Source organism: Prunus avium, chromosome 3, assembly GCF_965620075.1.
Source record: "Prunus avium chromosome 3, drPruAviu1.hap1.1, whole genome shotgun sequence".
NCBI lineage: Eukaryota > Viridiplantae > Streptophyta > Magnoliopsida > Rosales > Rosaceae > Prunus > Prunus avium.
In genome coordinates this window covers 39,020,236-39,044,895 of record NC_142286.1, presented here as the reverse complement: position 1 = coordinate 39,044,895, position 24,660 = coordinate 39,020,236, and the positions used below count along the sequence as shown (strand labels likewise).

At 38.3% G+C, this 24,660-nt stretch overlaps 5 protein-coding genes across 5 annotated transcripts; 3 read left to right on the top strand and 2 right to left on the bottom strand.

Moving 5' to 3' along the window:
- Nucleotides 1–568: 568 nt before the first annotated feature.
- LOC110761949 (UDP-glycosyltransferase 90A1-like) lies at nt 569–3,028 on the top strand. The gene is made up of 2 exons (XM_088249855.1): nt 569–1,031; nt 1,791–3,028. The coding sequence occupies exons 1-2, from the start codon at nt 584–586 to the stop codon at nt 2,786–2,788; spliced, it is 1,446 nt and encodes a 481-aa protein (XP_088105981.1). The 5' UTR covers nt 569–583; the 3' UTR covers nt 2,789–3,028.
- A 1,089-nt stretch (nt 3,029–4,117) lies between these two features.
- On the bottom strand, nt 4,118–5,661 carry LOC110761851 (protein DSS1 HOMOLOG ON CHROMOSOME V). Its single transcript, XM_021964466.2, has 3 exons — nt 5,504–5,661; nt 5,207–5,315; nt 4,118–4,451 (listed from the first exon to the last, which is right to left on the bottom strand). Exons 2-3 carry the CDS (start codon nt 5,295–5,297, stop codon nt 4,321–4,323), a joined length of 222 nt encoding a protein of 73 aa, XP_021820158.1. The 5' UTR covers nt 5,298–5,315; nt 5,504–5,661; the 3' UTR covers nt 4,118–4,320.
- An 825-nt stretch (nt 5,662–6,486) lies between these two features.
- Nucleotides 6,487–9,460, top strand: LOC110760662 (proline-rich receptor-like protein kinase PERK3). Its single transcript, XM_021962999.2, has 8 exons — nt 6,487–7,392; nt 7,515–7,559; nt 7,664–7,777; nt 7,878–7,994; nt 8,166–8,384; nt 8,483–8,598; nt 8,723–8,983; nt 9,075–9,460. Exons 1-8 carry the CDS (start codon nt 6,735–6,737, stop codon nt 9,312–9,314), a joined length of 1,770 nt encoding a protein of 589 aa, XP_021818691.1. The 5' UTR covers nt 6,487–6,734; the 3' UTR covers nt 9,315–9,460.
- A 357-nt stretch (nt 9,461–9,817) lies between these two features.
- Nucleotides 9,818–13,911, bottom strand: CNGC18 (cyclic nucleotide-gated channel 18). The gene is made up of 6 exons (XM_021962824.2): nt 13,027–13,911; nt 12,720–12,932; nt 12,302–12,615; nt 12,077–12,188; nt 11,266–11,502; nt 9,818–10,757 (listed from the first exon to the last, which is right to left on the bottom strand). Exons 1-6 carry the CDS (start codon nt 13,507–13,509, stop codon nt 9,975–9,977), a joined length of 2,142 nt encoding a protein of 713 aa, XP_021818516.1. The 5' UTR covers nt 13,510–13,911; the 3' UTR covers nt 9,818–9,974.
- Nucleotides 13,912–18,742: 4,831 nt separating this feature from the next.
- On the top strand, nt 18,743–24,263 carry LOC110760422 (potassium transporter 8). The gene is made up of 8 exons (XM_021962720.2): nt 18,743–19,500; nt 19,602–20,091; nt 20,184–20,237; nt 21,810–22,070; nt 22,151–22,203; nt 22,287–22,410; nt 22,484–22,738; nt 22,928–24,263. Exons 1-8 carry the CDS (start codon nt 19,462–19,464, stop codon nt 23,977–23,979), a joined length of 2,328 nt encoding a protein of 775 aa, XP_021818412.1. The 5' UTR covers nt 18,743–19,461; the 3' UTR covers nt 23,980–24,263.
- The last annotated feature ends 397 nt before the right edge of the window (nt 24,264–24,660 follow it).

The following is a 24,660-nucleotide window of genomic DNA, read 5'->3' as shown; positions in this document are numbered from 1 at the left end:
TAGGCTCCACCTTTAATGATATTAAACACTAATTATATTACATTGTGTATCACTTTTCTAATATAAGCATACCTTATTATATATATTGGTAGGTTCCATCTTTAATGATATCCAACACTAGTTATATTACATTATGTACCACTTCTCTAATAAAAACGGATCTCATTATATCAGTAGATTTCACCTCTAGTGATATTCAACGAGTGGGTATGTCATTGATGATTTGATGATGTACATATATATATATATATATATATTAGCCCCTTGACACATGCTCACTTGGTTTGATTTTTTATTTTTTATTTTATTTTTAGAATTAAGAAAATATAACATGGGTAGTTATGTTCCATAAAAATAGGACCTATTATTTGATTTTGTTTTTATTTTTATTTTTTTTAATATGAAAAAAGTGAATTTACCATATTATTCTCATTTAATTAATAATTTCAATTCTTAATGTTTGAATTAACCAAAGCATTTTCTGATATTTTGAATGTTTCACAATTCTCTCCCTTTTGCTTTATATATATAGATAATATACACTTGTTTAGAAATTATTTGTAACAACAAAATCAAAGAGAAGATGGCCACGTCAAATTCACAGCATGAGGGCCACGTCGTTTTGTTCCCCTTCATGTCCAAAGGCCACACCATTCCACTCCTCCACCTCTCTCGCCTTTTCCTCGCTCGCGGCCTCCGCGTCACCATTATCACCACCCCCGCCAACCGCCCCTTCATCGATCAATCCCTCGCCGATACCTCATCAGCCGCCGCCACCGTGGTCGACATCCCTTTCCCTCAAGACACTGTCCCCGGAATCCCCGTTGGTATCGAAAGCACCGACAAGCTCCCTTCCCTCGACCTCTTCTTCCCCTTCACCATCTCCACCGAGCACATGCAACCCGACTTCGAACGGGCCCTCCAGACGCTTCCACGTGTCAGCTTCTTGGTCTCCGACTCCGCCACCAAGTTCGGCTTCCCCAGATTCGTCTTCTACGGTTTCGCTAACTTCCCCATGGCGGTGGGCAAAGTCGTTGCCGACATGGGCGGAACCACACTAAGGGCTACAGTGGGCTGTAGCCCAGTGTTGTTTTTTAAGAAAAAAAAAATATAACTTATATATTTAACTTATTTTCAATATTAGCCCAGTCAGTGGTGGTATATAGATTACCTTATTTCCACTTTCAACATTTAAGTCAATGTCTTTGTCATTTTACTTTTATTTATTTTTATATTACTCCATTTACTTAAGTTTACAATGTAAATAAGGAAGTGCCCCCCATTTGGATTCAAATAAAAATACTAGAAAATCAAATTCCCACCAAATCAAAATATGAAAAATCGGTTTTAGTACAAAATACGATTTAGGCTACAAATGATGGCTCATTAAGTCAATATATACTTCATACTAAAATCCCATAAAATCAAGTTTTCTTATTTGATGTGTGAGGAATAAAAGCCGCCAAAAATTATCTTCAAAAAATGATTATTCTAAAAACCCATTTTTCATACTGAGTCAATATTTTTACATAAAACAATTTTTCATGTATGATATGAATGCATGAAGGAACTAAGGTCAATCTAAGTAAAAAAGCCTTAGATGTTCAATCCACTATGGTGTTAAATCCTATTTGGTTTATGTTAAAACTTATTGAAAATTAGTTTATGGAGCTATGAACTAGCGTGGTTTATAGACTATAGAAATTTTGAGTACCAAAAAAAATAATCATTAAGTTTTAAGCTAATAACTTTAGATAGCCCACCCGTTGAAAAATTCCTGGTTCCGCCCTTGGTTGCCGAGAACCGGCTCCTGGAGGGGCCCGAGTCAGACACCGAGTTAATCACGGTGACTCAGTTTCCTTGGATCAAAATTACCAAAAAGGACTTCCACGAATCTTTTAGAGACAGTAGCACTGATGCTGCTCAACACGAAGCCTTTGAGTTCAACATGAGAAGTGTGGTGGCAACCGTCCGTAGCTTCGGCATGATCGTCAACAGTTTCTATGAGCTCGAGCCAGTCTTCACCGACTACTGGAACACAGAGTGTGGGCCCAGGGCCTGGTGTGTGGGCCCTCTTCTCCAGCTGTCACAAGATGATGATATTAATAGCACTAATGATGAAGATGATGATAAGCCCATGTGGATTGAGTGGCTAGACCAGAAGCTGGAGGAGGGAAGCTGGGTTTTGTACATTGCGTTCGGGTCACAGGCTGAGCTGTCAGCTGAACAGCTCCAAGAAGTTGCTAAAGGGTTGGAGAATTCGAACGTCAACTTTTTGTGGGTTGTGAAGAAGAAGAGTGGCGCTACAGCGTCCGATGGATTGACCAAAGAGTTTGAGGAGAGAGTGAAAGGGAGGGGAATGGTGGTCAAAGAGTGGGTTGACCAGAGGCGGATTCTGATGCATGGGAGCGTGCAGGGTTTTTTAAGTCACTGTGGATGGAATTCAGTGCTGGAGAGCATTTGCGCCGGAGTGCCGATTCTGGCTTGGCCCATGATGGCGGAGCAGCATCTGAATGCGAGGTTTGTGGTGGAGGAGATGAAGGTGGGGCGGAGGGTAGAGACGTGTGATGGTTCAGTCGTGAAAGGGTTTGTGAAGTCAGAGGAGTTGGAGAAGATGGTCAAGGAGTTGATGGAGGGAGACAAGGGCGAGGAGGTGAGGAAGAAGGTGAAGGAGTTTGCTGACTTGGCAAGCAAGGCTGTGAAGGAAGGTGGGTCGTCGTGGCGGTCGTTGCAGTCGCTTATTGATGAGACAATAGGCAACAAGGAAGAGAAATCAATGAGCAGTTGATGATGGGGTGTATACGTCGCTTTAATTTATCAATATTTTATTTATTTACAAAAATAATAAAATCTTGGTAAGTTTGTATTTATAATTTATCTACCATCTGCAAAGGACCCACTAATGTAGTTGTTTGGAGTAATCGTTTGCTCAGACAAGATATTGGGTTCGAGTTCTAGCATCCATGTAGTGTATGTGAGTTTAATATATTATCACCCCTCTCAATAAGAAACATCTTTAAAAAATTGATTTATCTACCATGATTGCTTCACATTCTTAAGAAAAGAAAGAAAGAAGGCTTACCAAAATATCATATTCTTTCTCTTTCGTTCTTTCATTTCCTTTTTTGAAAGGACAAGATAAATTTCGTATTATATATTTCGCTTAACGTTTCCTATTGAAAACCAGACAAGGTGGTGGTGATAGATACTGTACAGGACGAGTCACGAGTGGCATGTGGGATAGGGCAAATGCCGAAAGTCAAGTGTATGGCTATTGATAGATACTGTACAGGACGAGTCACGAGTGGCATGTGGGATAGGGCAAATGCCGAAAGTCAAGTGTATGGCTATTGATAGATACTGTACAGGACGAGTCACGAGTGGCATGTGGGATAGGGCAAATGCCGAAAGTCAAGTGTATGGCTATGAATAAAACTGAATGTACTCATCATATTATCTTCCAGTGCATATAAAAACGAAAATTTCAGTTAAAAAGGAAAAAGACAGAGAATGAAACCATAGGTGACAGGTCTAGAGTTTTATATTTGTTTTTTCGACTATTGGAATTGGCACTGTGTATGTGCACCCTACGGCTGGTGTATTGGGTTGGGTTCTTGCAAAAGCTCACATGGTGCAAGGAAGATATGTTTTGTATATTTTCTTTGGGCCTCAAGAAGATTATTTCAATTTCCACAACTCAAAGAAATAACAACGGGCTGGAGAAATAAAGGGTGAACTGCCTCTTTGTAGCCTTGTAGGTTAAAAGCAAGAATGAGTCAGAGCCACATATGGGGGCATTGTAGAAGGAGACTGAGCTCAGGAAAGGTGGAGAGAGTTGGAGGGGTAGCTGGGGAAGGAGGTGAGAAAGAAGGTTACCAGATGGTGCAGAGTGATGGCCAAGTGATGGCATATAGTTTTAGGTGGTTCGTCCCGACACACGCTAGACTTGCACATTGATTGAGAGCTCATAAATTTTCAGTCAAGATGATGTATCCTGACTACCGATTCATATGTTAATTTCAGAAAACAGAAACAGGCCACATCCAAAAACAGGCAATGATAACTGAGAGAATATAGTCATATCTCTACAAGGGATAGGGGATCAAGACCACATCAGTTATTAAAGTCATTCACACAACTGAAATTTTCTTTAACCAAGAACAGCAAAAACCACAGTTATGAGTTTCAAATGAAATGGGTTTGGCCACCCACCAAATAACAGGCATACTAAGTTTCTAGCACTACTGTCAACTAGAATCGATGGTACCAGATCACTATGATTATGAAGTTCAAAGGGACGGAAGACAACGATACATGAACCTAGCTCTTCTCAGCATTGTTCTCTAGTTCCTTCTTCAGCTGCAGAGAGAAGTCATCGTTGACATCATCATCATCCCAATCATCCTCCCATTGCTGTGCTGAATCTTTCCCTTCTTCCTTCTCATCCCACTCTGTCGGCATAAACAAAACAACGGAGTCAATAAAGAAAAAAGTATCAATACAATTGAAGATGATGATTTATCCTATTAAATCATGTCCTGTCACTTTTATCCCTTTCAACATATCTTTTTTTCATAAACAGTTTAAAATGAAGAGGTGAAGCCCCAGCATACGGCTACTTCATATTGTACATTCCAAGTTCCAATGCTGTTATTTCTCAAACCAGGCTGTTGCCAGTTCTCACAACCAAAGACAGAGATCCCATAAACTCCTAAAACAAAACGCAACATCCTATTCAACAGAAAGAACCAATACCATGATGCCATCTATCTCAACTAGAAACCTCCTTTGTATCATTGCAGGGCATTGGTGCTCTGATGCGGCTCGAATGATTCATATTACAATCAAGATCATTATCTTAGTAGACCATAATAGATGGAGTATACACTGGTATACATGAATACATGCTCCTTAGAACAAATCTGTTTATCAAATGGATTAAATTTAATCTAGAAACAGCTCGAGAAAACTAGTGGGAATGACTTTTTGTTAATTAAAAATAACCAGGAGGCAAAGTGAAACAAAACCCACCTCAGATTATCTACTATATGAATGAACATGCTCATGAAAAAGTAATTTGGTTCACAAAAATTCCTATTAAGTTCAAAGGGAAACAAACAACTATAGAGGCACAGCTACAGACTAACTAAAAAATATGAATATAATTATGATAATTAACAAGAACGGACCAGGGCTCCAAAATTACCTTCGTTGATGTTGAATTCTTCGAACTCGTCGTCGTCTTCAAACAAATCTATCTTCGGGTCTTCGGATGCTACCTTCTGATCCTTCTCCATTTGGCAAAGCAAACCACCCTGCAATCAATGAACCAATTACCACGCTCAGATTCAGAACCAATTAAAAGAGACTATTGACGGCATCAAAATATGAAATTTGAATTAGATTATCGCGAACCCTAATCGTATTCAGCGTTCTCAATCAGAGGCTACCTAACATGCGATGCGAGAGCGAGCAAGAGAAAGAGAGCGTGAGAGAGACTTACTAGTTAGTTACTAGTCAAGATTCAAGAGTCAAGACAACGAAGGGCGATCCAGTGGTTTCTTCTTCCTCTAACCTCAAGGGACTGGTTATGTGCTCGTGTCGTGTTTTTAGTCTTTGGAGGTTCCTCTTTTTTCTTTTCTCATCCCATAAAGAAAATTCTGAAAACAATTACTTAAAAACTTTTTCTGTAAATAGAATATTTCAAAAGTATAGCCGCCCGGCTATACCCCATAAATAGAATTTCTCAAACGTATAGCCGGTCGGCTATAATCCGTAAATAGAATATTTCAATAGCACAGCCGCATGGCTATACTCTTTAAATAGAAATTTTCAATTGTATAGCCGTTCGGCTATACTATCTAAATAAACTTTTAGTATCTTTAGGTCAATAGATTTTTGCTAATAATTAGTAATTATTTGTTTCTTTATTTTATTATTATTTTTTTTTCCCATTGGCTAATTATGGATCATGAGCCTAAATTTTATGTTTTTCATTTTTTCCCCACCAAAGGGCTTTCACCATTGGGACTAAAGTTGAGGTTAAAATTAAATAAAGATGGAAGGGGCTTGTAGCTTACACAAGGTCCTAGGTTGAATTATCCCCTCCTCAATATCGATTGTATAGAAAACAAAAAATAACAAAGTTGAGGTTAAAGAATGTGTGCCTGCTACAGAATGGCAATAGGGTTTGGCTTGATAAAAGACAAGGAGAAGACTTTAGATGTTGGAAAGATAATGCTGCTAAGTCAGTCTAGTCTGCCTTGTATGCTCGAGAAGATTTTTTAACAACACACGGCCAAAACATAGAATGAATCAACAGCGACGTTTTCTCTTGTTGTTATAAACTGCTTGCATTGGATTTGGCCGGCAGCAATACTTTCTAGTAAGGGAAATGGATGGACCGAGGATAATTTACATATTAATTAATATTTTAATGAATTTGGACGAAGTATCCAAGCCTTTTTAACCACATTAAACACATGGTGGGATTTATCTACGTCCCATCAAACTGTTCAAACAAGAAGGAATTGTTACAGAAGCTGTCTGCTCAAGTTTCTGTTTTGACCAATTTCAGTGACACATTTTGAGTCCATAATTCAATCCAAATGTGCTGCAAACTAATCCAGCCTTGGTCAATTATTCTCAAATTCTACAGATTGAGTCTACCTCCAAGAGACTACTTGGTTTTTGATGTGTTTTTGTTCTCCACATAAGAAGTACTGTATAATACCATGGATGAGAGCAAGCTTTTAAACCAATATGTTATCGTCTTCATCCTCATCACCACCATCTGCTATGCAGCTTCTCAGCCTTCTGCGTCTGATTGCAGCCTTCATTTTGACCATGAAGCATTTCCTTCTCCAAATTCAACTTGTGAAGAGGGAGACTGGGGAGGGTTTCTGCGCAAGAACTGCTGCGCTTCTGCATTCAACGACTACCTCTACGCGCTGGGGCAGCGGGCAAATCAAACAGGACAAATATATCTCAACTCTGCCGAGCAGGGGAGTTGCTTGGCTTCGATGACGAATTTGCAGAAGAATGTTTTTGGCTGTGGGATTGAGAAGCTAACAAGTGGTGCCGGGGGCTGTTCTGACTTCTCTGTTGCTGATGTTACTAATAGGTTGGGTAACAGGTTGAAAAGTCTTGAGGGGAACTGTAAGTTTCAGAGTTCTGATGATGGAAAAAATGAGCAGTTGTGTGGTTCCTGTGTGAAGAGTTGGGAAGACATAGGAGCATTGCCTTCCACATCCACCGATCCAGAATCTATCGAGGTCGAGACCAATGTTTGCAGGTTTGCAGTCCTGGTGTCACATACAAGCATTAAACTTGAAAATAAAGCACATCTCCTTGCAGTTTATACCTGCCTTGGGTCACAAAAATTCTTCACCAGTATGTAGCCTCATGAAACTTCTTACAATCTGTGTGTGTGTTGATTTGTTAAATGTTACAAGTTCTCAACACTATATCTGCTGATCAAGTTTTTCTGTAAACCATCTCTTTCTCCTTGGCAGATAATAATCAACTACCACCAAAGGGCAATAGGAAAATAAGTACAGGTAAGGCTTCTTCCATCACTGAATTATCACTTGCATTTGCAGAGCTGAAAATATATACTGAATTGGTTGCTTTTGCTATCTATTATGGTATTCAATGGAGCTAGGTTTATGGATTGTGATTGGAGGCGGCATCGTAGGTGTCTTCGTTTTAGTAGCACTAGCTGTATGCATTGTATTAAAGAAACGTATCCAATCAAGTCCACCACCAAAAAAAGACGGTATGCCCAACAATAATATTCCATAGCTGTATCAACACCAAATCTAAGTTACACCTTGCATATGGTGCATACTAATTAAGCCTGATTTGTATGTAAACAGAAGCATTTAAGGATGATCCTTTTGAAGAGTCAGGCTGTCCAAAAATTTCTATCAAGGAAGTGTATTCTGCTACAAACAATCTAAGCCAATCAAATTTCATTGGTGAAGGAACTGCTGGTGAGCATTTAAATAAAACATAGAGCAAAATGGATCTCATTTTCTTCTCGAGAAAGCATATATCAAATTTTGAATTCAGCATTCTCCAGCACCAGTTTACTTATTATATAATCTGATCATTGGTTGGGTTTTTAATTTTCTGGTTTTTATATTTTGTTCTCAATATAACAGGGAAGGTGTATAAAGGAATACTGTCAAATAATCAGCATGTAGCAATTAAGCACATCATCAATGATGGAAATGTGGAGACATTTGCCAGAGAAGTTACAAGCTTATCACACATCAGACATCCCAACCTCGTTACTTTGCTTGGTTATTGCGTAAACGAAGATGAGTGTTTCCTTGTCTACGAGCTTTGTCCCAATGGAAACCTCTCAGAATGGCTTTTTGGTATGCATATATATTCCCCTGCCTTAACATGAAGTTTTAGCTTTTTGAACGATAGGTTTGTGCAGACTAACCAATTTAAATAAAATGGTAAACAACAGGGAAAGATAGGAACCTGCCCTGGATCCAGAGGCTTGAGATAGCGATTGATAGTGCTCGAGGTCTATCATTTCTCCACACATATCCAGAAGGCTGCATTGTCCATCGCGATATCAAGGTCTGAGGCTCTGAGATCCCTACTTCCTTTTACCTTTATATACCTGGCTGATATGTTGTCACCTAAATGAATGAGAAAGTTGGACACTTTACATTTTCTGAGATTTTTTGTTCTCCCCTGGCAGCCAACAAACATTCTCCTTGGGAAGAATTTTGAAGGCAAGCTATCAGACTTTGGACTCTCTAAGATCATTGAACTGGGTGAAACCTATGTGAGTTCAGAAGTGAGAGGAACTTTCGGTTACGTTGATCCTGACTATCGGAGCAACAACCATGTAAATTCATCAGGAGATGTCTACAGCTTTGGAATTGTACTTCTACAAATCCTATCGGGGAAGAAGGTTGTCAACATGAATCTGAACACACCAATGCCATTAAGTAAAATGGTCAGAAACCATTTCCTCCCATAATCTTTTTTCTATATTCAAATTGAGTGTGTTTTCCATGTTACTGATAATCAATGTTTCTACTTGTTAGGCTAAAGGCCTCAACAGAAGTGGCGGCATCAATGATTTTGCTGATCCTAAACTTGAAGGAGAATACTCAGCGGAAGCTTTTGATCTCACACTTCAGTTGGCTCTGTCATGCACAGCACTTAAACAACGAAGACCTTCCATGGAGCAAATTGTTGCAACATTACAAGAGGCCCATGACATGTCAACAGAGGCAAAGGCCTCCACTCCTGAAGTTTCAACAGATACTAGCATTCAGTATTGAAAGTTTAAAACCACGAAACAGAATCAGAAACTATTAATTACTTTCATTCTAATGAGAATGTTTTTTTTCTTAGATATATTTGGGTTTGTATTGTAACACCACATCAATGCCATTAGCTAATACTTCAGAATACAAATGCATTTGTGAATGTAAGTTTAAGTTCATGTTCGTGTACGGATCTGTGCTAGAGTTCTAAACCAGCACTCTAAATTCAAGGATTGCTGAAACTAAAATGATACTAGCATCCTTAATTAGAACTACTTCAATACTGGCTTGTGCCGTGCTTTAGACCGACCCGTATAGATTTTTGTGTGTCTTAATGACAATTTATAGAAACTTAATCTTAGTTACTAAATGCAAATACTTCTTGTTAGAAGCTAAGGAGCCCAATGTATTCCATCTAGCTAGGTCAGTCTAGTGTACTGCTTTCCGACTGCTTCTGCTCCTTTAGTACACTATATTTAATCTATTACAGGTCATGGTACCTAATATTTGAGAGCGAATGATTCAAACACTATAGAATTGGAAAATTGATGGTCATTGCTAGTCTACCTGAAGTATAATTTACATCCATGTCACAAAACTTTGTTCCTAACTATTCTTTCGTTAGTTCATTTTCCTGTTCCCTGATTACAAATCTTGAACTAACTAATTGTTCGCTCATTCTACAGAGAAATCAGGTTCATCTGGCTTAAACAAACGAGGCATCCCCATACTGGTAGAAGCAGCCTCAACCGCCTGAGCTTTCTGGGCAATCCCTCTTTTCGTATTTGCAGCAAATTTGGAAGCCAGAAATGTGACCCCAATATGCGAGCCGGTATTGCTTGTACTCTCCCCTGATCTCCCCTCATTCTCATTATTCTCATAATTTCCATCTACTTGTTCTTCATCATAGTAGTAGTAACCCTCTTCCTCTTGGCCTGGGATTTGCATATAGTAGAAGCTCTCCTGCATAGCCAAGTCCCTTGCCATCTTTCTCTTCTTAAACCTTCTCCAAGCGGCTTGTATGAAACAAGCACCCCATGTCCTCCATTGGTGGGAATAGTACCTAAACGCATGCTGTAGTTTCTTGCTGTGAAGGCGCTTGAACTGACCTGCAACGAATTTAAGGTCCTCGGCTCGAAGTGCAAAGGCTTCAACTTCGGTTAGGGCTCTCACAGTCCTAGTGGAAGAAGGCAGATTAAGGCTAGAGCTTGGCATCAAGGCCCATGTCAAGAGTTCCTCACCGCAGAAGTCACCCGGTCCAAGAGCGATGGAGTTAAAGAACCCGGACCTCCCTCCATTGGTTGTGGAGCTCTCAAGCTTCCCTCTAATGATAAACAACATCTCAGTTACTGGGTCACCCTCTTGAACTATATGTGTGCCTTGGATACTCAAGGATGAGACAAGACGTTCACATATGGCATCAAGAAGCTGGTCGTCCATTTGTGAGAAAAAAGGGACCTGCACAATGACAGAACAAGATTTATCAAAGTAGGATTCCTCCGTTGGCAAACATTCAACTGCTTTCATTGCATACATGATCCACTGATTGCTTTAGAAAAATATCCCGTCATGCAGTAAAAATACTGTTTTTCATATGTGTTGCATTAATCATCAACTTTTCTATGCTGTAAATAGAGAAATCTGGAGTTGTAAATCGAATGGAATAGTGGAAATAAACGATAGGTCCACCAATTTTGGACACAGCTAAACTTCCAGATAGGACTGAAAAGCCAGAAGAAATGAACTTTTTGCATGAAACGGAGTAGGCTTAGAAGGGGGAAGAGTATCATTTTTCACTTGGAATGAAATCCAAGATCAAAGGAAAACAAAATACATAAATAGCATAGTAACAAAATTGGATCCAAAAGGAGAAACCGTCTCCCTGAACTATAAGGGTGGTCCTGTAACCAGATACAGGGTTGAAGCATCACCAGAAATAACAACGTAAGTAGGAAGATACACTTACACGACGAACAAGGTTAAGGCATAAGTGTCGCTGGATTTCATGGCAGAGGTCTAAAGGCAATGAGCGCAATATGGATTCTTCATCAACTCCTCGTGTGGCAAACCATTTGTATTGCATAAATCGGCGTACACGTTCTCGCAAATCCTCAGGTAATTGGCGATGCCTCATCCACTCCTCAGTATCTGTTTGCTTAATCCTCCATTCTTCGAATTTTATCGACATTGATTGCAGATAAGTCTTCAACAAGGGGAAAGAAAATATTATTAAACAGCACCAGTATTTGCAAGTATTACTCATGAAAACTTGCAGGTGAGTAGTATACAAAATGTCACAAGTCGGAGATTGGAAGAACATGAATCCCCATTGGAGGCGCTATTCTTACAAAACGAGTTCTACTGGGAAAAATAAAATCCATACAACTGCAACGCTGACACAATCAGCTAACTGTAAAGCAATCTGAATGGATTTATATTAATCTAGATGATCTTTACAGTTCTCTCAGTGAACTGCACGGTCAACTACCGGCTAATATGCATGGTGACTGTAATAGCTCTAGTTTATGACTGATTTGTTTTGCAGGGCCTTAGGTGGCATGAATTTCTTCTTCTAAGCATTTTGTAGTTTTACAAATTAGATGATGGCTCTACATTTATGGTTTCTTCCATATGTAAAAACCAAACAGGTGAAGTATATGCCAAGTACATTATGCTGTTTAAATGTATGTAAGGCCACACATTACCCTGTTAGCGACATGAAAATCAATAATAACATAATGAGTAGTGGTATCGAAAAATTAACTCTCATGTAATACCTGCATGTTTCCAATCAATAGTGAGAAAAGAATTAAACCAGTAAGACAGAGAACAATGGAAAACATTATTTCCCAAAGATATGTGCTCGTCTTCAAAGTCTGCCCGTATGAACTACAGAGAGAAACAAATGATCAGCATTAACAGCAATAAGAATGCTACATTGTAAAAGTGAAAGTAAATGCCGCAGCTTACACACCTCCACAGAAGGCAAATTAGAATCATACCTTAAGTTTCTTAAACCCCACCAAAAACAATACAAGTACTTCTCAAAGAAGCGCGAGTTCGCCACATCATTCTTGAAAGCATCCCCAAAGATTCCAAACTTAAATTTGATATTTTTCTCATTCTCTGCATCACAATTCGAAACAACTTGGGTGACATTGAGCCAATATTTCCGTTCTGGTAGCTCCTTGCTATTACAATCCAGAAAACTAGTAAGGCAAGACACAGTCATGGACTCGCTCTCCCTTCTACACTCCTGTCTCCAACAAGAGAACTGCCGCCCTATGGACGATAGATACCACACAGCTCCAACTATCTGGACCATTAACACCAACCATGTAATAGATTTAGCAAATTAATTAAATTTTCATAGGACAATATTTACATGAGTGCTTTGCTTGGAAATGGTTGATTGCTTACATGACTGGCTAGCATGAAAAGAAGGAGATTGTATGCAGCTCCTGCCCACGCAGTCTTCGCCACAACGCCGGTGGTCTTGATGATGCGCTGATTCAGAGGAAAGATGAGGAAGATTCGAGGAACATACTGAGTCAGAACGAACAGAGCCAGAGTGCTGTTGGCATGATCAGCTCTCGAATTCCTGGTGGCCGGAATCACTAACCAGATAACAATCTGCGCAAAATTCAAACCAAATCCTCAACTTCCACCATGAAAATACTCAACTCCAAATTAACATCAATTAATCAATTAATTGCAAATGCCATGCCTGCGGGACTGGAATGGTGGCAGCAAGATCGACGACGAAGTCGGATTTCAAGTAGCGGATGGCAATCTGGCGGGGGTCCATGACGAGCTCGCCGCGGCCGAAAACCCTAGAACTGGGATTGACGTAGGCGGTACGGAATTTGATGATCATGTGGAGGAGGTAGAAGAGATCGGTGAAGGTGCGGAAGCAGGTGACGATGACGGCTAGTTCGTTGTTGGAGGACAAGCAAGCGGGGCCGTCGACGTTGGGAAGGTAGAAGTAGAGAGGGTCGATGAAGAGGGCGAAGATGCAAATGACGAGGAAGACGTGGTTCCAGTGGGCTACGATGTCGCTGTCCGGGTCGAGGACTTGGTGGTTCCATAGGATTTGGAGCGGGTGCTCTTCCACTGGGATGGCTACGCCGGAGCTGTCGGCGTTGTTAGGGTTGCTGTTGGGGTGGAGGGGGCGGAATTTAGAGGCCGGCGTGGCGATTATTCTATTCATCTTCCATGGCGGACTCCGGGGTTAACTCGGACTCCGCGGTATAGAACTCGTCGTACTGGTCCACGCCCGCACACGCACACCCAATCTCGAAGGTTACGGTGGATTAGGAAATCAAGAGAATGAATTTCTAGTGTCAATTATGTTATAATTAATTGGGGATGCAAAGTTTCATGACCTTCAATTGAAAAGGAAGAAGTAATTGATTTAATTCGACCTTTGATCAAAGAAAGAGAGACAGAGACAGAGAAATCCGTACAATGTCATTTGGGGCGGAGGGTAGGGGGGTGAGACGTGAGAGTGAGAGAGAAGGGCCGCGAATTGGTTCGCTATTTTTGACCGTTGAGATTTTCGCGGGAAACCGGAGAAAACGCGTAGACTTCGGTTAACATTATGTCCGCTGTTTCATTCAAATTCAACTCGAATTTTAGCTCTTTCATTCGGGTCCTCGGCAATGGGCTCTCTTATTCGGGCCGTGAGATACAGATCGCAGAATATTCGGGCCATCATATCGTCTAAATTACTGTGCATATTTACTTACATAGAAGAATTAAGGAATTAAAATTGGATAAATTACTCCCCGTAGTTCATTCCATTTCTGATTTTGAGAGTATATGTTCTTAGTAAACACATGAGAAACATGAATTAAAATCATTCAAATATGCCATAAATTAATCCAATCTACGAAGAAGAGGGAAATTCGAACTTAAGTGCAAATGGCATCCTCATTACCCTAATCAATTATTCTAACAAACTTTTGTAGAAAAACAAAAAATAGGAAATTAGGAATGAGGGTGTTGATCAAATTTGTGGATGCATCCCCTTTAGAAGGCCCCAATGATTTTTCTTCACACCAATCATGAATTACTTGTGAAATTGGGCACGCATACGAACCTTATTGCCTAAACTGGGTTTCATTGAATGGAAGTTGGGTCCAATTCCGTAGAAAGAGAGAAACAGAAAAAAGAGACGTGCAGCTTTCTTTTCTGGGGCCTGCCTTCTCCATCAAATGTTTGTTTCTTTCTCATATACAAGAAATAAACTTTTGAATTAAACCAAACAAAATAAATAAATTGGGTAATTTATATATTAATATTGGAAAGAAAAAAAAAAAAGCATCTTTCATATATCATTAGGCCCGCCATGAATCTCATTTATGGACATGGCACGTAACGAATATGTAATTCAACTGGGTTGCTATCATATGAGAGGGACATCCCCGACAATCCAAACAAGGAAAAGAAAAAAAGCTTCGAGAAAAAAAATAAGTAAAATGGAGTCAATAAAAATTTGGGCTTCTTAGATCTAGGTCCACAACGATTAGCTATCATTGGGTTTAGTCCTCGCGGTTTTAGTTTTAGATGCAGGTCCTTTTACATTTATTACTTTTTTGTTGTGTCAATTTTACCCTTTGAGGTAAATAAGGAAAACACATCGAAAATCTAAATTTAATACATTATTTCCTTGTAATTGAATTCCATAATTTAAATTTTGAATTCTTTCCTTCATAATATTCCTAATATATGGACAAAATACAATTTAATCAATACAAAGTAAAGACCCACAAATTATACCAATACAAGCACCCACATTAAATTATATACCTGACATACAAGTAAATAGTGTTATTATTAGTAACGAAAAATACTTAGTGATAAATCATGTTACCTATAAGTTAGGAACATAAATTAGAAAACTACCTATAAGTCAGATAAAAAAATAGAAAACTACCTATATCTCCGGTAAATAAAAAAGATAAATGGTAAATCGTATGTTACCTATAACTTAGATTCATAAACAAAAAGGCAAAAAAGTGTGGTACCTATATCTCATGTATGTCAAAACACAAGTCAATTAATAAATTTTTTTTTCTTAAAGGAATATGTTACCTATAATTTATATATATATATGAAGAAAAATATATCAAAAAATGTATTACGTACCTATGTCTCCGGTATACTATACATAAAAGAACAACTAAAAAGAACAAAATAACTGAACATGATTAAAAGTTGAGCATATATTCAACATAGAATAATAATAATAAGATTACCTCATTAAGAGTTGTTGGATGAGGAAAGAAATATAATATTGGCTAATTATCTCATTAAGGTAAGTAATCTAAGATAATGGGCAAGGGTAAATTGGATAAGGAAAGAAATATAATATTGGCTAATTATCTCATTAAGGTAATCTAAGATAATGGGCAATATTGGAAAAAAAAAAAGATTTTAAATATATAAAATAAAAAGATTACATCAGACAATATTCAAAAAGGAATGTAATCCTATGTGGCACAAAAATCAAAGGACTTGTATCAAAGTCACCAAATCCGAGGATTAAACCCAACTTCTAGATGAGAATTTGGATCTATATCAACTTTTCTATAAAAAATTTCAGCAATAATTTATAGAGTAATAATACCCGTTTTTTTAAAAAAAAAAAAATTTCACGTTTGATATTGGCCGGCTGGATATGATAGTTATAGCCTGCTGCTATGTTTTTTATAGTATATGCAAGTGTAATAATATAAGATTTAAGTAACCCTTTTTTTTCCTAGAAAACAAGAAGAAGAAGCATTTGCAGTTGAATCTTAGACATAGGGAACAGTAACATTTTGGACACCTTGGCTGCTGGAAACAAACATGTATTTTGTCTAAAGATTTCCAGTTATGTTTACCAAGTGTAACTAACGAACTATGTGGAGATTATTGGACTTTTAAAAAAAAAAACTTCTCATTTATGAAACCCAACATTATATCACTTACAAAGAAAATAGCCGACGAGGTCTAGTCGAGTGAAAATGAACCTTAATTTGTAGACTAGAGGTCTAACGTTCGAACCCCCATGACATCTTAGTTGTGTGTGTGTGAGAAATCACATAGGTTGTAATTTAGATTATCGTTTGTACTAAAAAAAAAAAAAAAAAAATAAAGAAAATAAAAGAAGAAGAGAAAGTCTAATTTGAGCATTGGATTGCTTTATGCAGGATCCGTGTTGTTCCACAAATTATGCTGATCTTGCTTTCTCCAGTTTTCAAATTTTATATAAAAAATACATGCAATTATTTGGTTATATGCAATGTTCAGCTGATGACCTAAATAAGATGCAGGATCAGCATAAAACCCGAATTCTATGGCCTCGTTCGATGGTTGTAACTTGTACTATATTATTATATACATGAATTCCGTTCCACCGATTTATTTTACTATAAAAATATAGCCTCCCCTTTTGCACCATTTGGAGATCCTTTGTGGAGATTCTCCTGCGTTTTTATGTGTCTGCTTGTTTGACATTGCTAATTCAATGCTAGCTGGCTTTCTCTATCAGGATATATATATATATACGTAGAATAGATCTAGATCACCTAGCTCCTAATTGCATTGCAATTTGCATGAGAACCCCTGTAGAGTTTTAAAATTATATAATGTGGTAACAGGGTTTTCAGTTGATACATCCTTAAATTGTATACGGTCAATGCATTTATGTTCGAAATATTACGATGAATTGATAACACCACGTTATATATTAAAAAAATTAACTGTTTTTGTAAATGATATATTTTCCAAAAGCATTTTGATATGTCTCGTAAAAAAAGAAAGAAAAGATTGAGTATGTGATAAGTGTCGATGATTCAAGATAATGGGATCCAATTTGATCCAAGATATCCCTATTTAGATTCAAAAATCCCATAAATGAAACCAGAAAAAAGAAGAAAAGGTTGATGAGTAAGGCAGTATTGGGGCATGACATGAACCAGTAGTGGGTGTGGTGACCACTTGAAAAAGAAATAAAGTAAGAAATTAATGTGACAAAATGGGATTTACACTTTGCTAGTTTCTTTTCATGATCTCTTTGGCGTCTACTGGGTTCAATTATAATTTCTAATAGCTTGCCTACACTTGTGTTACTCCTCTCCACATTCAGCTGATGTGAATGGCCTGCCTTCCTTCTTTCACGATGATTCATCATCTTATCTTCTTTTATAATATGGAAAATTGTCGTAAGCAGATCGTCTTATCTAATCTTCAGCCCCTCTTATTATCTGTATTTGCATTTTCCATGGTTCATTCAACTGAGTCAACTCGGTTGGTCCAACTCAGAATTGAAACTATTAATTAGGTTTGATTAACTATGGTTAGGCTTGGGTTTAATTGGTGTTATTTTCTACAATATGCTGCTGGTGCTGATGAACCACGTGTTTGAAATTAGGTGAGGTTCTTCCCTGCACACACACATATATAAGCACTAAAATGGATTCCATGGGGTCGCCGACCTAATTTAATCACTTTCATAAGCATGAACCACAAGCATCTAGGAATTAGAACAGTGGGGCTGATGGGGTCCATTGAGTCCATTCATGCAGGTAAATGCCTGCATTTCCACCAAAAATTGTTGGTAAGATTTGGACACTGTTTCAAGACCCTTTTTCTTTGCCACAATGTCTTTTTGGGTGAAAGACTGGAGCTTTTACTTGCACAACTCAAATTCTAGCTAGCCAGCCAGCAGTGCAGCAGATTTTCCAAGGTTCTGCTGCTGCCTTAGAAAGAAGTTGTAAATTCTTTTAGAATCTCAGGAAAGGAAGTATCTTGTTCTTGTTATCTTGTAAGGTTGCTTAAACTAATTCTAGGTTACTTTTTTTGTTTAGGGGGTGCTTACCAGATTTTTAGACCTTAGGTCTAACTAAACCCCACTAGCTAGGTAGCTTAAAGCGACTTCACTTTGGTGAGCTAATAAAAGATGAGAACTTTAGCTGGGAAAAATCTTTAATTTCCATTAAGGTCTATGCAAATCAATCCCCATTTGCAATGGTGAGTCAAAGCTCATTGTCATTCAACAGCAACTCACTCTTAAAGAAATTCTATACGTGTATTGAATTGGTGTACCGAAACATGCAAAAATTATTTCTTTAGTAAGTGGTAGGCTACTTGTCTAATGAGAAGAACAATCATGATTCGTGAACAAAACAATTTATTGTTTAATTAGTTTGTCAATTTCAAAAATGAAATGAGAAGAACAATCATTTTCTCCTAATAATACCAAAATTCTCTCACACACAAAACACACCCATTTATTATAATAGTCTGTAAAATTCTGTGGACTGTAGTAAAAAACACAACAAAATGAATTTTCCCTTTCAGTCCTGACTCCTAATCTACTCAGTTCCTGAAAAATTTACAGAAATGCCATTCCCGCGACTTGTCTGAGTTATAGATAGAGACCAATGATTCATTGCCAAGTGAGGACGTACACAGACTCGCCGTTGATGGGTTGCAGTTTAATTGCTCTGTCAGAAGAGAAGAGCCAGGAAAAAGAAATATATAGATATATAAATATAATATTAAGTGTCAAGTGTTAAAGAATTTCCAGTTAGTGCATGCCTTGTTTACAGAGCACTTTCTCCACTCCCTGTATTTTCTTCTCTCAGAGAGAGCCAAGTGGAGAGGAGAAGGATACCCCTCCTCTAGAGTTTTCCATCTAGAATCCAAGCTAAAGCAAAACAACTTTAGCTGAAAGAGAAAACCAAACTCAAACCTACCATTATTTACGCACACACAAAAAAGAAGAAGAAAGAAGACCCCTTTTCTCTCTCTCTGTCTCTCTCTCTCTCTAAGACCCCCCCCACGATATTCTATTCTGAAGCTCCAATTCCAAGTATTCAACCACCTCTCCTCTTTCCAATACCATTCTCTATATTCGTTTCTGGTGTTTCGTATTTCTTTTTTATTTGTCTGCATTGGTTGGTCTTAAACTAGTACCTTTGTCAAATCTCGTTAGGAAAGAGAGAGGGACAAGAAAAGAAATAAAGACCGTATCTTTATTATTTTCTTTATCAAATTTCTTGTTTTTCTCGACTTGGTTGAACTGGGGAGGGTGTTAATCCACTTGGGTCGGCTTTATGTCCTTCAACTTGCCTGAAAAAATGGATTTTGTATAATTCTTGGACAGCCCATCATGGATCTGGAGGGTGTGGTCCGTAGCCATCCAATTAAGGTAATACATGTGGCACAGTGTGGCAGTGTAAGTATTATAGTATTCCAATTCCAATTCCCAGCTTTCTGATAATTGCTTCTTCTTCTTATAAATTGTTGCAGAAAGACTCATGGAAGACACTGTTAACTTTAGCTTATCAGAGCTTGGGAGTTGTCTATGGAGATTTAAGCACTTCTCCTTTGTATGTTTACAAGAGCACTTTTGCAGAGGACATTCATCATTCAGAGACTAATGAGGAGATTTATGGGGTTCTCTCTTTTGTATTCTGGACACTGACGCTGATACCTTTAGTGAAATATGTGTTTATTGTGCTTAGAGCTGATGATAATGGTGAAGGTGGGACTTTTGCTCTGTATTCACTGTTATCCCGGCATGCCCGAGTGAGCTCCTTGCCCAATTGCCAGCTTGCAGATGAGGAGCTATCAGAGTACACTAAAGATGGTGTTGTTTCAACCAGTAACAGTGCTTTTGGGTCGAGTTTAAAATCCACATTGGAGAAGCATGGAGTGCTGCAAAAGGTGCTTCTTATTCTGGCTTTGATTGGGACTTGTATGGTTATTGGTGATGGGGTGCTCACACCAGCAATTTCTGGTACTAGAATGTTTATGATATTATTGAAATTTTGGGTTTTTAAGTTGTGCAATTGGGATTTCAATAATGAGAATTGCTTCATGTGGCTGCAGTTTTTTCGGCTGTTTCGGGTCTGGAGCTTTCCATGTCAAAAGAGCAGCATCGATGTAAGTTCTTTTCTACCGGAGCTTTCATTTCATGCCTTCAAATCAGTTACACTGTTTAATTAGTATATTAATTACAACCAGTTTTGGCTATGTGGTGGATGTTCTCTGGCATTCTGCCATCTGGATAGAGCTTAACTTTCCACTTAGAAGCTAAAAGAATAACTTAGAAATTGAAATTAGATTGACTAATCAGCAGGATTACAGACTGCTAACACAGTAGAGAAAATTCTGCCATCTATGTTAATTCCAAGATGCTTTGGCTGCACTGCTTCATAGAATTTCTTTGCATCTATTCCCAATATATCTGCAACGAGACTTTTAGCAGATGCAAATCATTGTTAGGTATCTAAATCTTACTTTTAGGAGATGCAAATCAAGGGTGTTCTAAATTTCAGAGGCTTTCTCTTCCTTTCTATTGCACAGACGTGAACTAGTGACAAGCAGGCAATACCTAATTTTAGAAAATGAAAACACTGTCATGGGACCCGACAAATATTAAGACAAATTATCCTGCTTTATTTAAAGTCAAATCATTATCAAGCTAATAAAATATAATTAGAATGATTAGTGTGGAACGCCCAGTTGATTTTTCTCTGTATTTTTTTTTGGGTAAGCAGTTGATTATTCTTTGTTTTTGTAGAAAAGTAAAGGTACAACATGTGGTTGAAAAAAATATAGTTTCAACTTTCATGAATAGACTATTGAGAGTAAAAAGTCGTGTCTTTTTATAAAGTGAAGAAGATGTAGCTATAAGATGAAGGAGAAAGTAACTTATTTTGGATAAGACTCTGAATAATATAATAAAAATTGAAAGAGTGATCTAGAGCAGACATCTATCTAGTTGGCAATATGGTCATAGCTAGACTTGTCGAATTGAGTTAGAGTAATGACTGGAGCCCTCCTAAGAGGTATACATAATTATAACTTTTGACCAAGCCTTGACCCACTTGCTGATGGCTAAAACATTTCATTAACCAGAATGAAGTCACCATCTTATGATTATATTTTCAAGTGCCACTAGTGTTCTAATTAAATCATCACCTTCATAGTCACAGTGGACAATACAGATTACACCTCTACTTTCAGAACTTTACCAGTTTCAAAAATCCCCTTCGCATACAGCCATTTATCATGTACTTGTACATTTGTGTGTGTGTGTGTGTGTTTCACAATTAGCATCCTTTCCAGGTGGACTTTTATCTATAACCTCATTTGTTGATGATCCTGCCAACTTTAATTCTCTAGTGTTTGCTATTTGTGGACATTGTGCTCTCCAATGACAATTGCATAATGGGTTACAAAATCTGTCTAAACCGAAAATTGTTCTATCAATTGGACTTTGAGCAGCCATTTGATCAAGTAGTGTAGCCTTATTAGTTTCAATGCTGTTTGTGAATATTTATTGTATATATACACGCATATTACTTTTTCTGGAAAGTTATTTTAAAGCTTCAACAGCAGATTTAACACTACACTACTTTGACCAACCTGGTAGGAAACTTAATGGGGGATTCTATTATGCCTGAAAAGTTATGATTTCTTACTTGAACTCAACATATTGATTATGTGCAGATGTTGAAGTCCCAGTTGCTTGTGTTATACTCATATTTTTGTTTGCCCTTCAACATTACGGGACCCACCGGGTAGGGTTCTTGTTTGCCCCAGTTGTGATCACTTGGCTTTTCTGCATCAGTTCCATTGGTGTATACAACATCTTCCGTTGGAATCCCCAAGTTTATCAAGCACTCTCTCCATATTACATGTACAAATTTTTGAAGAAGACCCAAAAGGGAGGTTGGATGTCCTTGGGTGGTATACTGTTGTGCATGACAGGTACAAGAGTATGCAGAGTGAACCTTCTTTTCATGGATGGTCACTTTCCTTCTCTGACATTATCTTGTTTGTCTTTGAAGGCTCGGAAGCTATGTTTGCTGATCTTGGACACTTTTCACAGTTGTCAATCAAGGTATTCAAACTGAATAATCTATACTGGTCAAGTGGAGATTTTCATCTGTACTAACTAAGTAATCTTTCACATTTGCCTTGCAGATTGCTTTCACCTTTGTGGTTTACCCATCCTTGATTCTAGCATATATGGGACAAGCTGCATACCTTTCTGAGCATCATGTCATACAGAGTGACTATCGGATTGGATTCTATGAATCAGTTCCTGGTAGGTGTCTAGCCATACTTGCAGCAGTTTTAACTTTGAGATTAAGCTAATTAAAGTTCTCTCCTTGTCACAGAGAAAATAAGATGGCCTGTTTTGGCAATAGCCATACTTGCTGCAGTGGTGGGAAGTCAAGCCATCATAACTGGAACTTTTTCGATAATCAAACAATGTTCTTCTTTGGGTTGCTTTCCAAGGGTCAAGATTATCCACACATCTTCTAAAATACATGGACAAATTTACATCCCAGAGATTAACTGGACCTTAATGTTGCTATGCTTGGCTGTTACAATTGGTTTTAGAGACACAAAATCCATGGGCAATGCATCAGGTACAGTTTACCTCAATGTTTGTTTGCATGCACATACCAACACATGGTCAAGACTCTACATAACCTTTGATTTTTTGTGTGGGTTTTTTTTTTTGGTGTGTAATGTATTATCCTACCAAGTATACTTATTACATGCTTAAAGTTTTTTACCGCATTATTGTATCCTGAAACTTTACCTTTATTATATAGGTTTGGCCGTTATAACTGTCATGCTGGTAACTACCTGCCTTATGTCTCTAGTCATAGTCTTGTGCTGGCACAAAAGCATCTTCCTGGCAATTTGCTTTTTATTATTCTTCGGCTCCATTGAGGCACTCTACTTCTCAGCATCGCTCATAAAGTTTCGTGAAGGGGCTTGGGTCCCCATTGCTCTTTCATTCATCTTCTTAGTGGTTATGTATGTTTGGCACTATGGCACGTTCAAGAAATATGAGTTTGATGTCCAAAATAAAGTCTCCATCAACTGGCTCCTCAGTTTAGGTCCTACTCTGGGGATTGTTAGGGTCCGGGGGATTGGCCTTATACATACTGAGCTCGTTTCTGGGATCCCAGCTATTTTCTCTCACTTTGTTACCAACCTCCCTGCTTTCCACCAGGTTGTAGTTTTCCTCTGCATCAAGTCCGTCCCAGTCCCACATGTCAGACCTGAGGAAAGATTCTTAGTGGGACGAGTTGGCCCTAAGGAATACCGGCTCTATAGATGCATAGCACGCTATGGTTATCGTGATGTTCACAAGGATGACATTGAATTTGAAAGAGATCTCGTTTGTAGTATTGCAGAATTCATTCGGTCAGAGAGACCAGAATGTGATGTCAGTCTAGAAAAACTGGAAGACGATGAGAAAATGACAGTTGTTGGGACTTCATCAACAAATTTAGATGGCATAAGAATGTCTGTAGATGATGCAGATTTCTCTGAAATGGCAAGCACCTCAGAGTTGCAGGAGATAAGGCCTACAGAAAAGCCCAAGAAGAGGGTGAGATTTGTTGTTCCAGAGTCTCCTCAAATTGATAGGGAGGCAGTAGAGGAGTTGCAGGAACTGATGGAAGCAAGGGAGGCAGGAATGGCATTTATATTAGGCCACTCATATGTGAAGGCGAAGAGAGGATCCAGTTTGATGAAGAAACTAGTGATCAATGTCGGGTATGATTTCTTGCGGAGAAACTTTCGGGGGCCAACTTATGCTTTAAGCATACCTCATGCATCTACTCTAGAGGTAGGGATGGTCTACCATGTTTAGTTTTGGTTATACGGTAGGCACAGCTTTGTACTCAATGCTTTCTTTGCTTTCTTTCCTTTTTCTTTTCTTTTTGCTGTTTCAGTCATATTGTATATGATAGATCATGGCATTTTTATGCTGCCCTTACACTGTAAAAACTTCTAGAGCTCTTAGGCAATGTAAGCGCTGATGCTTCTGGGGTTTGCATTTGAGATAGTGTCACAGTCATGGCCCTCCCCTCATGCTTTCCCAAGTAAATATATGCAGCATTAATAAGAGAATTGGGGCAAGTTTTGGGCTTTTCATTTGGGTTTAATGCAAATCCTACAAGGTTGTAAAGTTTTTCAGCCCATTATGGTTGTTCATCATTAGAGTACTCAAACATGGATAGATTCTTATCTTGACTTGGAAATATCAAAGATGCATAAACAAATGTGATGATGCTGCGATGGATGGAAAACATGATTATTAAGAGGTAGCGTAATCCAAACGTTACAAGCCAAGCCCTGCCCTGCCCCATAAGAATCCCAGAAGGCCAGAAGCAAAAGAATTAAGTAAGAAAAAGAAGGTGATTTTGTTGACCATTAAAGGGAAAACAAAGAAGATTAAAAACATTCTCGCGACCGCGACAGACCACTTTGGTTTGTTACTATAACAATGGGATCTAAAGCACATGATGAGAGATGAGAGATGAGGGTGAAG

Excerpts from the sequence above, each read along its gene's own strand:
- LOC110761949 (XM_088249855.1), top strand. The coding sequence starts at position 584 with ATGGCCACGTCAAATTCACAGCATGAGGGCCACGTCGTTTTGTTCCCC. Across the intron at positions 1,032-1,790 it reads CCCCATGGCGGTGGGCAAAG|TGGTTGCCGAGAACCGGCTC; the intron begins TCGTTGCCGACA and ends TGGTTCCGCCCT.
- LOC110761851 (XM_021964466.2), bottom strand. The coding sequence starts at position 5,297 with ATGGAGAAGGATCAGAAGGTAGCATCCGAAGACCCGAAGATAGATTTG. Across the intron at positions 4,452-5,206 it reads AGAATTCAACATCAACGAAG|AGTGGGATGAGAAGGAAGAA; the intron begins GTAATTTTGGAG and ends TTATGCCGACAG.
- LOC110760662 (XM_021962999.2), top strand. The coding sequence starts at position 6,735 with ATGGATGAGAGCAAGCTTTTAAACCAATATGTTATCGTCTTCATCCTC. Across the intron at positions 7,995-8,165 it reads CATTGGTGAAGGAACTGCTG|GGAAGGTGTATAAAGGAATA; the intron begins GTGAGCATTTAA and ends TCAATATAACAG. Across the intron at positions 8,984-9,074 it reads CAATGCCATTAAGTAAAATG|GCTAAAGGCCTCAACAGAAG; the intron begins GTCAGAAACCAT and ends TCTACTTGTTAG.
- CNGC18 (XM_021962824.2), bottom strand. The coding sequence starts at position 13,509 with ATGAATAGAATAATCGCCACGCCGGCCTCTAAATTCCGCCCCCTCCAC. Across the intron at positions 11,503-12,076 it reads TATTGATTGGAAACATGCAG|ACTTATCTGCAATCAATGTC; the intron begins GTATTACATGAG and ends CCCTTGTTGAAG. Across the intron at positions 10,758-11,265 it reads GCCTTAACCTTGTTCGTCGT|GTCCCTTTTTTCTCACAAAT; the intron begins GTAAGTGTATCT and ends GTCATTGTGCAG.
- LOC110760422 (XM_021962720.2), top strand. The coding sequence starts at position 19,462 with ATGGATCTGGAGGGTGTGGTCCGTAGCCATCCAATTAAG. Across the intron at positions 19,501-19,601 it reads TCCGTAGCCATCCAATTAAG|AAAGACTCATGGAAGACACT; the intron begins GTAATACATGTG and ends AAATTGTTGCAG. Across the intron at positions 20,092-20,183 it reads GCTCACACCAGCAATTTCTG|TTTTTTCGGCTGTTTCGGGT; the intron begins GTACTAGAATGT and ends ATGTGGCTGCAG.